The 18381-nt window shown below is 35.4% G+C and overlaps 2 protein-coding genes across 2 annotated transcripts in view; one reads left to right on the forward strand and one right to left on the reverse strand.

Annotated features, from left to right (window-relative positions):
- Positions 1-726, reverse strand: part of LOC123549809 (probable tubulin polyglutamylase TTLL9) — a 43933-nt gene extending 43207 nt beyond the window's left edge. Inside the window, exon 1 of the mRNA XM_053545011.1 lies at positions 708-726. The gene's annotated coding sequence lies outside the window, so the exon portion shown is untranslated. The remainder of the gene's footprint in view (positions 1-707) is intronic.
- The window catches only part of LOC123549811 (sphingomyelin phosphodiesterase 3-like), a 35734-nt gene that overhangs the window by 1296 nt on the left and 16057 nt on the right, over positions 1-18381 (forward strand). The window contains exons 2-5 of the mRNA XM_045338241.2: positions 7227-8121; positions 11331-11403; positions 12200-12340; positions 15156-15245. Of these exons, the coding sequence (XP_045194176.2) occupies positions 7237-8121; positions 11331-11403; positions 12200-12340; positions 15156-15245 (1189 nt within the window). The 5' untranslated portion in view covers positions 7227-7236. The remainder of the gene's footprint in view (positions 1-7226; positions 8122-11330; positions 11404-12199; positions 12341-15155; positions 15246-18381) is intronic.

Genomic DNA, 18381 nt, shown 5'->3' on the forward strand with positions numbered 1-18381 from the left:
CTTCTTTAAAATAACACTTCTGAATACATTTTTCACATAAAAATATAGAAAAAGTTCCATACATGTAATGTAGATTTTAATGAAACTTTTTATACATGCAGATCTAAATATTTTCAGTCATATAGTAAAACAAGTTAAAGCATAGCAAAAGTTCCTTCTAGGGCACATTTATATAAATATATAATCATCATCTTGCAAAATTTTGGTTGCAATGTCTGTTGGTCATCAGTGTGTGCAACCCCAGGATCAGACACAAGCTAGGACAAGACCATTCTACCTTATTGACATTCCGTATCCCCCCTGTTTAATCAAGGAATCAGTGGCGCATTGGTTAGCAGTTTGGACTACGACAGCGATCTGGGTTCGATTCCCGCATCCGGATCGATTCCCGGTTGTGGCTAATAACCCGACTAGTGTTCAGTGCTGTGTGGTTTACTTTACTTGGTACTGTTTCCAACAGTATCGTTCTAGACTGGATGCTGGGGAGATAAATATGACGCCTGCTGTGGGCTTGGCTGGAAATAAGTTGTTCCATCCATTCCAGGTGGGGCCTTTCGTCGACTACCCATGTTAAGTAGCGCCCCTGGGGCATTACATTTTGCACCAAGGGTGCGTTTATTTCTGTACCAAAGTACAAAAAAATCTAAAATTTTGTAAAAGGAACTATGTTGTTTTATACTGCCAAAAAATGTCAAGTAAGTATTTACGCTAGTTTTAACATTGTTAAATCCATCAACAAAGTAATTCGTTACTACTTTCAGTTGAGTAAATATGGCAATAAGACATTGACTTGGTCAATCCTGTAAGTATTCCAAGGTCAAGGAGTTTGATTGAACAGCTTGAAGTATTACATCAGCTTTCTATTGTAATATTACATCAGGTTTCTAGGTCAGCTGCTCAGTCAAGTGTAACCTACCAAATTAAAGAGTTCCTTAAGGAACAAAAAAAATTGTTGGTCTTTGTGGTTAATTTTTCACCTTTTTTAGTTAACACCGATGTTGCTGATTATTTAATTATTATTTTAATTTTTTTTACCAGAAAAGCTATATGTTTTGTTTTTATCAAAATTAACCTTAAGAAAGACAGTAGTGCATCCTGACTAGGATGTATTTTTTTTCTTGATTTGGCATTTTTAAGATAATTTAGAAACAAAAACTCATCTTCATAATATGAACAAACTTTAATTTTTTTAAGCTTGACTATTCAAAGGATAATTAGAGCTATCCTACTCACCACAGCGTCAGCGTCGGCATCACACCTCAGTTAAGTTTTTTGTACCAGTCCACATTTTGACAAAATCTTTTGACATATGGCTTTGAAACTTTCAACAATTGCGTACCATCACCATGGCCAGTTTTGGGCAAGAGTACATAACTCCATCAAGCATTTTGTCTGAATTATGGCCCCTTTTAACTTAAAATCTTGGTTAATTTTTTCGTACCAGTTCATATTTTGTGTAAACTGTTTGACATATGGCTTTCAAACTTTTATATCTTGTATATTATAACAGTGTCTACCTGTAAGCAAGAGTACATAACTCTGACAGTCTGTCAAGTATTTTGGCTGAATTATGGCCCTTTTGGACTTTGAAATTGGTTCAGTTTTCATGCAAGACCACGTTTTGTCAAAAGTATTTGACCTGTGGCTTTGAAACTTTGAACACTTGTCTATTATAACAATCTCTATCTATAGGCAAGAGTACATAACTCTGTCAGGTATTTTTGCTGAATTATAGCCCTTTTTGGACTTGAAAATTGGTTTAGTTTTCATACAAGTCTACATTTTGTCAAAACTATTTGACATGTGAAACTTTGAATACTAAAGTCTTGTTCATCGTCTTGATCTCTATCTGTAATCAAGGGTACATAACTCTGTCAAATATTTTAGCTGAATTTTGGTCCTTTTTGCCTTGGAAATTGGTTCAGTTGTTGCACAAGTCCATATTTTGCTAATTTTTAGCTCACCTGAGCACAAAGTGCTCAAAGGTGAGCTTTAGTGATGGCCCTATATCTGCCGTCCGTCCGTCGTCAACAATTTGACTGTTAACACTCTAGAGGTCACATTTTTTGCCCAATCTTAATGAAACTTGGTCAGAATGTTACCCTCAATAAAATCTTGGACGTGTTCGATATTGGGTCATCTGGGGTCAAAAACTAGGTCACCAGGTCAAATCAAAGGAAAAGCTTGTTAACACTCTAGAGGTCACAATTTTGGCCCAATCTTAATGAAACTTGGTCAAAATGTTACCCTCAATAAAATCTTGGACGAGTTCGATATTGGGTCATCTGGGGTCAGAAACTAGGTCACCAGGTCAAATCAAAGGAAAAGCTTGTTAACACTCTAGAGGTCACATTTTTGGCCCAATCTTAATGAAACTTGGTCAGAATGTTACCCTCAATAAAATCTTGGACTAGTTTGATATTGGGTCATCTGGGGTCAAAAACTAGGTCACCAGGTCAAATCAAAGGAAAAGCTTGTTAACACTCAAGAGGTCACAATTTTGGCTCAATCTTAATGAAACTTGATCAGAATGTTATCCTCAATAAAGTCTTGGACGAGTTTGATATGTGGTCATCTGGGGTCAAAAACTAGGTCACCAGGTCAAATCAAAGGAAAAGCTTGTTAACACTGTACATGTAGATGCCGCATTTATGACTGTATCTTCATGAAACTTGGTCAGAATGTTAATATTGATGATCTTAAGGTCCAGATTGAATCTGGGTCATGTAGGATCAAAAACTAGGTCACCTGGTCAAATCAAAGGAAAAGCTAGTTTACACTGTAGAGGTCACATTTATGACCATATCTTAATGAAACCTGGTCAAAATGTTAATCTTGATGATCTATAGCTCAAGTTCAAAACTGGGTTAGGTGGGGTCAAAAACTAGGTCACCAGGTCAAATGAAAGGAAAAGCTTGTTAACACTCTAGAGGCCATATTTATGACTATATCTTCATGAAACTTAGTCAGAATGTTAAACTTGATGATCTTTAGGACAAGTTTGAATCTGGGTCATGTCGGGTAAAAAACTAGGTCACCAGGTCAAATCAAAGGAAAAGCTAGTTAACACTTTAGAGGCCACATTTCTGACTTATCTAAACGAAACTTGGTCAGAGTGTTAATCTTGATGATCTTTAGGTCAAGTTTAAATCTGGGTCAAGTGGGGTCAAAAACTAGGTCACTAGGTCATATCAAAGGAAAAGCTTGTTAACACTCTAGAGGCCAAATTTATGACTGTATCCTCATGAAACTTGGTCAGAATGTTAAACTTATAGATCTGTAGGTCAAATTCGAATCTTGGTCATGTCGGGTCAAAAACTAGGTCAGGGAGTCAAATCAAAGGAATAGCTAGTTAACACTTTAGAGCCACATTTATGACCATATCTTAATGAAACTTGGTCAGAATGTTAATCTTGATGATCTTTAGGTCAGTAGGTCAGGTGAGCGATACAGGGCCTTCATGGCCCTCTTGTTTGTCATATGGTTTTGAAACTTTGACCACTAATTTACCATCATAGTCTCCATATGTAGGCAAGACTATATCACTAGGACAAGGATTTTGCCTCAGTTACAGTTTGTTCGACAGTTCCAACGGACATTTTATATTAATGCGCGTAATTTGCACTGTAAATATTACAATACATATTAATTAGGTGTAAAGTCCTTTATTAAAAGTAATATTTATTTATTGTCAAATATATCGGTATTTACACAAAAACAGAGTCTGATGAAGTTACTTGCAGCCGATTTATCCGGTTCCGTTGCATGTTCACCGGTTCCGTCGTATTTTTATACTTCCATGTAAATTAAGCGAGAGGCACCCGAAGGGAAACTTACAAATTATTTAAGATAGCTCAACACTCTTAAGTGTTCAGAAGTGCAAAATACAAATCAAAGTACACATCAAAATATATATGAAAGCCTGTTCTGTTATTATATCATCTTGGAAAAAATAACTCCATAGAAAGTTATGTTTGAGATGACAATAAAAATTGTAAGAATATAATGAACACTTTGTTTAGGTTTGTAATATATCTAATACAAATATGTATGAAGATAATGCTGTCTTGCTTTGGTATGGGTGTTAGCTATTAAAGGGTTCACATCAAGCATGCATGGAAGGCCAAGCTCAATAAAGACTGTCAGCTGAATTTTAAAATTTTAAACACTTCAATTCCTGTTTGTCAGTTCAGATGTGAATTAGTCAGTAAAACGGTCGAATGAGTAGCAACAGTCATGCCAGAGCTCTCATCCATGGTCTATGAAATGCTAATGGAAGTATGTTTAATATTAAACCAGATACTCATGAACATGGGGGCTATGAAGATGGCTTTATCTGCTGTTTTTGGAATCTGAGGATGCAATGTTTTATGTATTTCAAGAATAAAAACCATTTTATTTCATACATATCAAGACAGCAAAACATGTTTTAAAATTCTACCTGTGCCAGTGTTATTAGTTGATCTAAATTATATAGCATGAATAATGTAGTATGAAACAGACCTTGGCTAGAATCACAAATGGAAATAACACAATCTAAATGGAAAACCCTACAGTATATGGTGATCTATCAAATGGAGAAATAACATGTAACAAGTATAATGTCATTTTTTCTTTCTTTCAAGAATACATTTAAATACAGGTCCTTAACAGTTTATATTTTCTACTGGTACTTCATCATTTAGACCTAGTTTTCTTCTCAGAAATCTCAAATCATGGAAGTCTATATCCTTGGATGCTATAGTTACAAAACTACCATCATGAAATTTATTCATATGTAACTTAAAAATCAATATTGACAGCCTTCCAGTGTGATTTTCTTTATCACTTTTAATGCCTTCTTTTGTGCAGCTTTAATAATAATACTCTGTGCAGACCAGTTTAGAGGGGGAGGGGTTCTGTTGCATGGACATGACATCTAAAACAAACCAAAAATATTACAAATGTGTTAAAATGCCTATAGTAGCAAATATATGTCAGATGCTATTACAATTTTAACATTTGTTAATAATGCACAGACAGACAAACAGACAAGCTTGAAAGCAGACTGGCTCATTAGAATTTAATTCAAGAAGGCAAGTTAATGTTTGTAACATATGCTTTGCAAAGAATAATAGAATCAGCTGTTTTCTGGTTCCCCCCTCTGGATATCTCTTCCATGTGTTCTTTCAAGAATACATTGAAATACAGGTCCTTGACAGTTTATATTTTCTACTGGTACTTCATCATTTAGACCTAGTCTTCTTCTCAGAAATCTCAAATCATGGAAGTCTATATCCTTGGATGCTATAGTTACCAAACTACCATCATGAAATTTATTCATATGTAACTTAAAAAGTAATATTGACAGCCTTCTAGTGTGATTTTCTTTATCACTTTTAATGCCTTCTTTTGTGCAGCTTTAATAATAATACTCTGTGCAGACCAGTTTAGAGGGGGAGGGGTTCTGTTGCATGGACATGACATCTAAAACAAACCAAAAATATTACAAATGTGTTAAAATGCCTATAGTAGCAAATATATGTCAGATGCTATTACAATTTTAACATTTGTTAATAATGCACAGACAGACAAACAGACAAGCTTGAAAGCAGACTGGCTCATTAGAATTTAATTCAAGAAGGCAAGTTAATGTTTGTAACATATGCTTTGCAAAGAATAATAGAATCAGCTGTTTTCTGGTTCCCCCCTCTGGATATCTCTTCCATGTGGCATTTCATCAACACATCCGTCGGAACAGGAGAAAGGGGATACATTGTAAAATGCACATATTTAGTAACTTCTGAAGATTTTTTCCAAGATTTTTTTTCTGTGTTAAATACAGACAAAATAAAAGTACAATCTGATAAAAAGATGAAATGGAATTTGTTTCTTACAAAAAAGTAACTGCTTCGTGTAAAATTTACTCTCAAAACGTGTCACTTGGACACCGTCAATTTACACCCATTTGGCGCAGTATAATTCATATTTTGTTTAACTTTAAAACAACTCCGGGAGATGAAATTTCTAGGAATAGTTACTTGTTAATGGAGGATAATAAAGCAATAGTTTGATCATTGATATCTCATTGTTTACTCGATATTAATTCCGAATACTTTGGAACCGGTGAAATGTCGGAACCTGCGAACTAACTTTTTGGCCCTTTTTAGCACCACTATCCACTACCCAAGGTCATGGTTACCAAGGTGTTATACTTGGGTTATTTTTAAGGTTAGTTTTTCGGCAACCTTTGTTTTTCTGTCATAGCTTTATAATTATTGCTTATATCTTACTGTAACTTTACATAAACATTGTCCAGCATACAAACAAAGTATGTAAGGGGCTTGGCCCTTTATACCCAAGGTCAAGGTCACCAAGGTGTTATACTTAGGTTATTTTTAAGGTTAAAGTGTTCTGGCAACCTTTATTACTATTGCTTATATCTTACTGTAAGTTTACATAAGCATTGTTCAGCATACAAACAAAATATGTGCAGGGACTGGGCCCATTATACCCAAGGTCAAGGTCACAAAGTTGTTATACTTGGAATTATTTTCATGTTAAATTTTTTGGAAAGCTTCGTTTATAGACATATCTTTGGTACTTAAAAAGATAATGACTTGATATTAAAAATAAAAAAAATAAAAAATAATTTTTTTTTAACAATCTTTGTTTCTGGACATAACTTTGGTAATATATAAGATAATGATTTGAAACTCAAAATATATCTTTACCATCATCATCTGCATGTGTGGTAACAATCCCAATAACTCCTATTTGTGTTCTTGACAGAATTATGCCCCTTGATGTATCTTCTTTTTAAAGTAGAGGTCTCCTAGGCTATTGAGACATATATTCATTTTACTGTCAAATCCCCGAATAGTGGAGTGCACTGTCTTACAGACAGCCCTTGTTTTGACATAGAAATTAGTTACATAATTATAAGTTATAATAATAAGTTACACATTGCCATATAGTGCAAGACGTATCCAGTTCCACAAATACAGGTACATTGTTTGCCTTATCTATTTTTCTTTTTTTTTCTCTGAAAATCTCTGGTTATATTTTGACCCCATACTTACATCAATTCTTCGAATAGTCTAGCGCACTGTCAACAGATAGCTCTTGCTAATAAAGAAAGATCATTGTTAGCAGTTGTTTTTGTAAACTAAGCCTATTTGTGGACAATTGCAAGGCAGTCTGTAACCTTTTATCTATTCTCAGTCCATCTGTTTTAATGATTTCAGATAAATAAAGATGGCACACCCACCGTGGATGAATGGAGTATCAGCATTTCCAAGCCCAGTGCTTCAGTTTCTTTTTAATGTAATCGAATTTATCATCCGTCCTTTTATCTTCGTTCTCACTGGAGCTGCAGGACCATTTGTGCCTACAACACCAGAACGTGATCGCCCAAAGTATCTTGCAGTGCAGAAAATAGTGTTTGTTCCAGTCTACACAGTTGGAGTTGTTCTGTTGTTCTTGCCGATGCTCATTGCGTTTCTGTTAAGAAACATTTTACACCAGTTCAGACGGCCATTTTGTCTCTCGGTCAGAAAGGACATGGCTGTTGCTCAACCAAAATCTACTTATTCTGTAGTGACAGGAAATCTTTGCCTTATGCCAGAAATATTTTCAAAATATAATAACCTAGATAAAACGGCACAAAGAGCTGTTAAAATCGGTGAGAGGGTTGTTATAGATCAAATGTATTACACAGAGATGATGGAAACATTCCTCAAAAATCATGAACACACTACAAGAAATGGTTGTATAAACACACTAGGACATGGAAGGATACAAACAAGAAGTATGGACAAGTCAAGAGACTTGAACAGATCACAAAATATAGATTCTGAAGTTAAAGTTGATGTAATAGCACATTTTCCACAATTGGACTTTTTATGCCTTCAGGAAACTTTCGATCGTGACTATTCAAAATTACTTGTTGCCGAACTTCATAAAGTTTACCCATGGATTGTGTTTGATGTAGGATATAACAGTCCCAGGCTGAACTATTGTGGTTTGAACAGTGGCCTCATGTTTGCCAGCCGCTATGAAATTCTGGACATCCGATTCAAACCATTTTCTTCAAGATGTGGGTTTTGTACAATAGTTGGGAAAGGTCTGTTAATGGTAAAGGTAAGCAAGTGCCCAACTTTCTGTTGTTTAAAGAAAAATTCTGAAAATGAAAATAATCAAGTCAGAATAAGTTCTACTTGAAAACTGTGCATAAAAAATCCAAAAACCTATTACAGGATAAAGGGGAAGATTAGATATATTGCATTTTTTCAGAAATATCGCAAAATATTTCTTTTTATCCCCTAGTAGTCTTACAAAATATTATAAGTTAAACATGTTATGTGCAAATAATAGTGTTTTTATACTTGCTTGAAAAGAAAACAAGCAATAAAGAACAAGTTACATTTTTCTAATATGAGTTCTAGTGTGGATATGTTACAAGTACGATATGAAGTAAGGTCAAATAACATATTTTAGTGCCATTTTTTTGCATGACTTCCTCTTTGGAGAGTTTTTCTACCTGATTTACAGACTTCATTAAGTGTTTTATGTGATTAAAGTCTGCACGATTCTTAGTTTCAGTTTCCTATAGTAAGTTTCTTAGGAAGAGATGTTTGTTTTTTATCAGTTTGCTGTTTTCCTCAGTATTGTTTCATTCTCAACAAATCCCCTATCCACCAAGCATTCCACACTAAAAAATTGCACCCCTCCTCTCCAAGCTACTCTTCACCCTTTCAGATTGTGCTTTTGTTAAACTTTTCATTTTTAGCTCACCTGTCACAAAGTGACAAGGTGAGCTTTTGTGATCGCGCAGCGTCCGTCGTCCGTGCGTGCGTCCGTGCGTAAACTTTTGCTTGTGACCACTCTAGAGGACACATTTTTCATGGGATCTTTATGAAAATTGGTCAGAATGTTTACCTTGATGATATCTAGGTCAAGTTTGAAACTGGGTCACGTGCGGTCAAAAACTAGGTCAGTAGGTCTAAAAATAGAAAAACCTTGTGACCTCTCTAGAGGCCATATATTTCACAAGATCTTCATGAAAATTGGTCAGAATGTTCACCTTGATGATATCTAGGTCAAGTTTGAAACTGGGTCACTTGTGGTCAAAAACTAGGTCAGTAGGTCTAAAAATAGAAAAACCTTGTGACCTCTCTAGAGGCCATATATTTCATGAGATCTTCATGAAAATTGGTCAGAATGTTCACTTGATTATATCTAAGTCAAGTTCGAAAGTGGGTCACATGCCGTCAAAAACTAGGTCAGTAGGTCAAATAATAGAAAAACCTTGTGACCTCTCTAGAGGCCATATTTTTCATGGGATCTGTATGAAAGTTGATCTGAATGTTCATCTTGATGATATATAGGTCAAGTTTCAAAATGGGTCAAGCGCCTTCAAAAACTAGGTCAGTAGGTCAAATAATAGAAAAACCTTGTGACCTCTCTAAAGGCCATATTTTTCATGGGATCTGTATGAAAGTTGGTCTGAATGTTCATCTTGATGATATCTAGGTCAAGCTCGAAACAGGGTCATGTGCAGTTAAAAACTAGGTCAGTAGGTCTAAAAATAGAAAAACCTTGTGACCTCTCTAGAGGCCATACTTGTGAATGGATCTCCATAAAAATTGGTCAGAATGTTTATCTTGATGATATCTAGGCCAAGTTCGAAAGTGGGTCACGTGCCTTCAAAAAGTAGGTCAGTAGGTCAAATAATGAAAAAACCTTGTGACCTCTCTAGAGGCCTTACCCTTGAATGGATCTTCATGAAAATTGGTCAGAATGTTCACCTTGATGATATCTAGGTCAAGTTTGAAACTGGGTCACGTGCCTTAAAAAACTAGGTCAGTAGGTCAAATAATAAAAAAACCTTGCGACCTCTCTAGAGGCCATACTTTTCATGGGATCTGTATGAAAGTTGGTCTGAATGTTCATCTTGATGATATCTAGGTCAAGTTTGAAACTGGGTCAACTGCGATCAAAAACTAGGTCAGTAGGTCTAAAATTATTAAAATCTTTTGACCTCTCTAGAGGCCATATTTTTCAATGGATCTTCATAAAAATTGATCTGAATGTTCACCTTCATTATATCTAGGTCAGTTTCGAAACTGGGTCACGTGTGGTCAAAAACTAGGCCAGTAGGTATAAAAATAGAGAAACCTTGTGACCTCTCTAGAGGCCATATTTTTCATGAGATCTTTATGAAAATTAGTGAGAATGTTCACCTTGATGATATCTAGATAAAGAACAAAACAGGGTCACGTACCTTTGAAAACTAGGTCAATAGGTCAAATAATAGAAAAACCTTGTGACCTCTCTAGAGGCCATATTTTTCAATGGATCTTCATGAAAATTGGTCAGAATTTTTATCTTGGTTATATCTAGGTCAAGTTCAAAACTGGGTCACATGAGCTCAAAAACTAGGTCACTATGTCAAATAATAGAAAAAACGATGTCATACTCAAAACTGGGTCATGTGGGAAGAGGTGAGCGATTCAGGACCATCATGGTCCTCTTGTTTACATCAAGCTTCATTGTCTGCTGACAACTCTTGTTATATCAGATAAGTAACTCGAAGCATTTCATAATATTTTCAACATTTGGTTGTTTGTCCCTTTAATATACTGTTTAAGTAAGGTTTGAATTAGTCTGGATTACCTGCTACTATTAATACATGCCAGGAACCAGGGTAAGGTTTGAACATGACCATATTAGTGTCCAAAGGTTAATGATGCTATATTAATTGCTAATTATAATGCTCTTTATACAGTCGCTGTTATACTATTATAGTGTAATTATTGGGTATAATGGCCTTGTCGGTTAATGGCACAAAACTAGCCCTATTGTTGATAAATCATGATAAAAATCAGATACCAGTGTATCAATTCTGTCCAAAAATAAGATCATAAAAGCACCATTTTTATTTAAATGGTAAATGAATTGAACTTACCTATGGAATTGGCAGTGTAGAAACATTTTAGCTTGACTGTACAAAGTATATGAAGAGCTGTCCTACATGGCCTGGTGTCTGTGTCCAAGCTGTATCATGCTAGCAGATTTATGTTTTAATGAAAAACAGTACAGAACATAAAAAAATAAGATATCTTTATAGCTTTGCTATGCTTTTAAGTAATATAGTGTATTTCTCTATTAAAAAAAAGCTTATAAAGAAAAATACATAACGTTAACTTATGTTACAGATAATAAAACTAAACCCAAACTCTTTTATAATTGTTGTTTGGCTGAAAAAGGTCATGATGTATGTCTTGAAGTCCAAGTACAAGAATGTGCATGATTTGAACTGGCATGTGTATGGCATTAATGTATTTTAGGTTTGTGTGCAAAAGAAAGATACTGGAAAAGAAGTTGGTTATGTATTCAACACACATCTTCAGGCTTTTCAAGGTAGGTTCAGATTTCTTAATACCAGGTAAGCAAAAAACGTAAAATCAGTGAAGAGAAAATAAAGTGATCTTTTACTGTAGGTAATATTACAAATATTTTATATATACATTGTAAGAGTATATGCCAGTTTTTAGTCAGAGTGTATATGTTTATTTTAAATCGATATTACTTAACATTGATAGAATAGAAAGCTGCTTGTCCGCTTAGCTCAATAGTGAGAGTGCGGATCTACGGGTCACGAGGATGTGAGTTCATTTCTGGGTTAAGGCATATGTTCTCCATGTTGAATATTGATGACATTGGGTCTGACATCCTTCTTCCTCCACCTCTGATTTATGTGGAGAGGTTGACAGTTACTTTCAGACAACAGGTAAAAACTAGTACAGAACAGCCCACCTTTACCTACTGAAGTACTGTCAAAATATGGCGCTGCATACCCAAAACAAACAAACAAATGAAGAGAAAATTCTTAAAACTTGTATTATCTCTTATTGATTGTTTTCAGATTTCTGACTGTACCCACACTTTGGTAAATGATTGTCAAGACCACAGTCATTCCACTTTTACATTTATTTGCATCTGTGACTTGATAAGGAAGCTGATGCTTTAATTTAGCACCACTCAGTCCACTGTGCTCTCTGGCATCATTCAAAACCCAGCAGCAATTACCTCCCCTATCAGTACATTTACTGTTAGGGGAGACCACTCTATAGGAGATTGAGCAGTTTTGATTTCCTGGTTTTCTTCTAACTTGATAAGTATCATTTTTATTTTGAATTTTCATCTTTTATTACAGGAGACAATCCAATAGTATATCGTCAGTTAACAGAGATCCTTAAGTGGTCGTCAGAATTTAGAGCGGAAACTTTTGAAGATGGTGATGAAGTATTGTTTGATATGCTGTGTGGAGATTTTAATATTGACAATATGTCACCAGGTATGTGTCGTTCTTTGTTTGCACAAAATAATAGTTAATTAACGATTCACGGTAAGTGGTGTCAGCTAAAATGTGTAACTCAGAAATATTAAAATGCCTGATTGAAACAAAATATCTGTGCTGTTTATCTGTTTATCTGTCAGTCCACAGAATTTTCCACATTATGCTCTTTTTTTGGTGTCGAAGATGTGTAATGAAGATTTACAGAATAAACTTTGGTTCTAGTCAGATTAATTTTAGCATAGTTATGGCCCTTGTATTTTTGTCAATTTTTTTTAACATCCTAGATACGGAACTGATTGTTTATGGACTGCTATGTAATGAAGACAGAGACTTACTTTGGTTCCGAGCAAATGAGTTTAAGTGGAGTTATGCTTCACAGATTTAAATTTTTTCTGTATTTTGTTTTACAGTGCCTACACATATACTGAGCTTATGTGTATGACAAAGATCTATATTTAATGTTTTACTTTGAAGTTCTGATAGGATGATTTCTCAGAAGAGAAATGGCGGTTGCACATTTTTTCTAATTTTTTATGATAGATGAAAATAGTTAGCTTGACTTTGGTTACAGGTGTTCAGTGAAGATCGAGTTTTATTTTGGTTACAGGTGTTCAGTGAAGATCCAGTTTTTTTATTATTAGCTCATCTGATTTTATTTGAAAAAAATAGATTGAGTTTATTGTCACAACTAAGAGCGTTTGTCGGCGTCGGCGTCGACGTCTGCGTCGGGCTTGCCTGTTAAGTTTTATGCTTTAGGTCAGCTTTTCTCCCTAAACTTCATCAAAGCTATTGCTTTGAAACTTGGATATACTTGATACACCATATAAATCTGACTCTGTATAGCAAGAAACGTATCTCCATCTTGAAATTTTTGCAAGAAGTTTAATGGCCCTTTGTCTTAGAAAATATCAGAATTTCTTGTTAACGTTTTATGTTTAGGGTCAACTTTTCTCTCAAACTATACAAAGCTATTACTTTGAAACTTGGATATACTTGTTCACCATCATAAGCAGAATACCGCTGAATCAAGAAACAATAACTACATCTTGCTTTTGCAAGAAATTTATTGCCCACTTTTGACTTAAGAAATCAGTTTTTCTTGTTAAGTTTAATGTTTAGGTCAGCTTATTTTCTCCTATACTGTCAAAGCCATGCATTTAAGACTTGCAACACTTGTTCACCAGTCTTAAGTTGAAACCCTGTACAGCAAGAAACATAACTCCATTCTGCTGTTTTGCAAGATTTATAGCCCTTTTGGACCCTTTGAAAATATCAGATTTCTTGTTAAGTTTTATGTTTAGTCAACTTTTCTCTTAACCATTCAAAGCTATTGCTTGAAACTTGCAACACTGTTTCACCATCATAAGCTGATCCGTAACAACAAGCAAACATAACTCCATCCGCTGTTTGCAATATTATTGCCCCTTTGACTTAGAAAATCATTGTGTGGTTAGTATTATGTTTAAGTCAACTTTCTTCATAAACTATCAAAGCTATTGCTTTAAAACTTGCAACAGTTTTTCACCATCATAAGTGGACACTGAACATCAAGAAACATAACTCTATCCTGCTTTTTGCAAGAATGATGCCCCTTTTTAGACTTAGAAAATCATGGGTAGGACAATATTTCTATTACACAAAAAAAAATCAGATGAGCGTCAGCACCCGCAAGGCGGTGCTCTTGTTTTGGTTACTATCATGTGATTTTGACTACCACTGAGGTTTATGTCATAATGGTTGTATAATGATAAATTAGCACTATTCTAACAGCTTATATTGTAGAAACTCAAAGACATTTTGTGAGGACTTTGTGTAAACAGTCGAAAACCTGTGAAAATGAGACATATTATGGGAATGCCTGCTGCAGCAGATAGTGTCCACAAAAGTTGTCAGCTCTCTAACTTGTGCAGTTCTTATTCAGTGTTCACCAAACTTGTTCATGGGAATAATATCTTGGCCCTGTTTGATGACAAAGTCTCTGGAGTTATGACCCCTGAAACACTCAAAATGATGAAAATTGACAGTGTCTGCTCTCTAACATGAGAAGTTCTCATCCAGTGGTCACCAGAATTTGTTACATTGTTTAGGGGCATGACTTCATAGCCAAGTTTTTGTTACCAGTTGGATCCTCTTAGCCTCTCTGGAGTTCTAGCCATTGAATTCATAAAAATTGACAGTGTTCGATGTCTAACTTGAGTAGGTTTTATCCAGTGTTGGTCACAGCAGTTCTTTTCCTGTTTTCATCAAACTTGGGCACAATGTTTATGGGCATATTATCTTTTCCCAGTTTGATAGGTAGTTGGATAGTCTTTTTCGCTCTAGAGTTATGGTCCTTGAATTAGTCAAAATTGAGAAAATTAACAACTGGTCTGATCAGTAAATCATAGTATTTTAAAAGCCAGAAGTAAATTTGTGTTGACAAGCATATATTGTAATAGTATGGCACTCTTACTTGTTGATAAATCTTAAGGAATTCATTGTATTTTGTTCTCTTTCAAAGGATTGTAAAATTGAGTTTGAAGCCAGACTTTGTAATTGTTCAAATTCAGTATTGTCCCATGAAACAGTCAGGCAAATGCTAGAGCTTTGAGGCTTGTCTCAAAATTGAGTTCATAATCTTGGACACTGGAGACTTAGTCACTCAGCGGAATGAACAAAAACAATTCTGTATAGATAATTATTTGCAAGTAAATGCGTAATAGACCATTTTAGACCTGAATGTTGACATATGCACTTCCTCTTTACTTGAAGATAATTTCTTTAACAGTAAAGGGATGTATGAAATGTACATGGATAGTTCTGCTATTTTCAGGTGATGTGCATGTATCAGAGCATGAACTGTTTGAAACCTATGTAGATGTGTGTAGGGAGAAGCCTGGCAAGGACTATGACTGGACAGTAGGTAAGGTGGTGTCTATTTTTCATTGTACTCCCCCGAACAACAAAGTTGTAAGGTGGGTATATTGGTTTCAGGTTGTCTGTCTGTCCGTCTGTCTGTCTGTCCGTAGACACAATCTTTTGCGCACCATCTCTCCTCGTCCCCTTTACACAATTTAATGAATCTTCACACAAGTGATCAGTAACAACAGTAGTTGTGCATGGGGCATGTTAGGTTCTTTCAGAAAAAAAATTTGCAGAGTTACGGGACTTTGTTTTTTGGTGTTATACTATATACATTGACACAATTTTGTGTGCACCATCTCTCCTCGTCCCCTTGACACAATTTAATGAATCTTCACACAAGTGATCAGTAACAACAGTAGTTGTGCATGGGGCATGTTAGGTTCTTTCAGAAAAAAAAATTGCATAGTTACGGGACTTTGTTTTTTGTTGCTATACTATATACATTGACACAATCTTGTGCGCACCATCTCTCCTCGTCCCCTTGACACAATTTAATGAATCTTCACACAATTGATCAGTAACAATAGTAGTTGTGCATGGGGCATGTTAGGTTCTTTCAGATAAAAAAATTGCATAGTTACGGGACTTTGTTTTTTGTTACTATATACATAGACACAATCTTGTGCGCACCATCTCTCCTCATCCCCTTGACACAATTTAATGAAATTTCACACAAGTGATCAGTAGCAACAGTAGTTGTGCATGGGGCATGTTAGGTTCTTTCAGAAAAAAAAATTGCAGAGTTATGGGACTTATATACAGTCTGCATATGCAATCTTATGCGCGCCTAGTCTTCCGAACCCTTGCACACAATTTAATGAAACTTCACTTGTAGTCTGAAAATAAGTTGATTTAATATGAAAGCCATTCTGAAGCCTTTCATAATGCTGAAAGAATTTTTAAAATCGGATAACTATTGAAAAAAGATATGGCAGTTTGAAATTTAAGAAAATGACTGATCATGGAGGCAGCCATTTTAGTGTGTTTATGATGTCATTTACACACTGCTGAATTCTTTATTTAACAAATAACCTTTCAAATAGATTAATTTCATATGTTTCTTGAGTGTGAGATTTAAATCATTGTAATTTCTTTCATTATAGCTTGAAAAGGTAGAAAAATTGTTTTACAGAAATAAGTAAATACAGTTCAGATATGTTGCTAGAAATTTAATAAATCTGCCATGGAAACAAAATGGCTGCCAGTTTGATCAAATATTTAAATGCCCATAACTTTCTCATTTTTAAGCCAATTTTGAAAATTCTTTCATTTCTTTAAATGGTTTAAGGAATTCTAGCAGACAGAATTAACATAAGAACAACATTGCCTTTCCCTTTAAGTGATGGTATTTTATACCCCTGGGCATATAGGGATTGAATTGTCTGTATGTTTCTCCATTTGTCCATTCTTTTGTCCGTCCATCTATACAAACCAAATTTTACTGTTTCGCCTGCAGCTCACATTAATGACCTGGTTTAGTTCATACTCCCACTCAACAATCCTTATGGCAAGACCTACAAACTGACATATATATATATAAATGACCTTGACCCTAATGTGACCTTCACTTTCAAACTTTAAAACCTTACTGAACAAAATTTTCTTCATGTGAGGAAGCTATCCAGCTGGCTTAGAATAATGCTTGGAGGGGCACCTTGGGTCTGCCTCCACTTTCAAAAGGCGGAAAGTCATCATATGACCTATAAACATGTAGGTGTGATGTTTAACCCAGTAAAAACAAAAATCAAAATTTGTAAAGAGCTTTATCTCATAGTTTCCATCAAAAACTAATATTAATTTTTAAAGGGACTAACACTCACATTTTAGATGAAAAATAATGTCTTTGAAAAATCCATAAAAAGTGAGTAGGTACTTTGAAAGTGATAGTGGTACAAACATATTGACATAAGATTTTTGCAAGATATTCTTACAAATAACTAAAAATGTTGTGCAGAAGGGTGTAAACCATTGCAACATTTCTGAAATAATGCTGAAAATTTACATTCCTCTTGCATTTTTAGCTAAGGTGAGCTATTGTGACCGGCCGTCGGTGTGCGTTGTGCGTCGTCCGTCAACATTTGCCTTGTGAACACTCTAGAGGCCACAGTTGTGACCCAATATTTATGAAACTTTGTCAGAATGTTTGTCTTGATGATCTCTAGGTCAAGTTTGAAACTGGGTCATGTGGGATCAAAAACTAGGTCACCCAGTCAAATCAAAGGAAAAGCTTGTGAACACTCAAGAGGCCACAGTTGAAACTTAATCTTTATGAAACTTGGTCAGAATGTTTGTCTTGATGATCTTAAGGTCAGGTTTGAAACTGGGTCATGTGGGGTTAAAAACTAGGTCAGTAGGCCAGATCAAAGGAAAATCTTGTTAACACTCTAGAGTCCATGGTTTAAGTTTGAAACTCATGAGAAATGGTCAGAATGTTTGTCTTGATGACCTCTAGGTCAAGTTCAAATCTGGGTCATGTGGGGTTAAAAACTAGGTCACCTGGTCAAATCAAAGGAAAAGCTTGTTAACACTCTAGAGGCCACAGTTGTGATCCTATTTTTATGAAACTTGGTCAGAATGTTTGTCTTTATGATCTCTCGAAACCGCCTCGGTAGCCTAGTGGTAGAGCGTCCGCTTCGAGTGCTGGAGGTCGTGGGTTCGATCCCCGGCCTCGTCATACCAAAGACGTAAAAAATGGTACTAGCAGCTTCTTCGCTTGACGCTCAGCATTAAGGGGATAGTGCTAGGACTGGTCAGCCCGGTGTCAGTATAATGTGACTGGGTGGGGTATCATGCCACGTGTCTACGGCGTGATATTCCAGTGAGGCAGCACTATAAAGTTGGGCATTGTGCTCACTGCTACAAGTAGACACCGTCGTTTATATGACTGAAAAATTGTTGAAAAAGACGTTAAACCCGAACACACACACACACTTTATGATCTCTAGGTCAAGTTTGAGACTGGGTCATGTTCGGTCAAAAAATAGGTCAGTAAGCAAGATCAACTCTGTTGAGCGATATAGGGCCATCATGGCCCTCTTGTTACCAATATCTTACTTTTATTTTCACCCACTTTATCATTTTTCAGTGTCATAATTATATACATTCTATGCAAAAATTGGTGAAAATGAACATGC

The sequence above is a fragment of the Mercenaria mercenaria genome, chromosome 6 (assembly GCF_021730395.1).
Source record: "Mercenaria mercenaria strain notata chromosome 6, MADL_Memer_1, whole genome shotgun sequence".
Taxonomy (NCBI): Eukaryota; Metazoa; Mollusca; class Bivalvia; order Venerida; family Veneridae; genus Mercenaria; species Mercenaria mercenaria.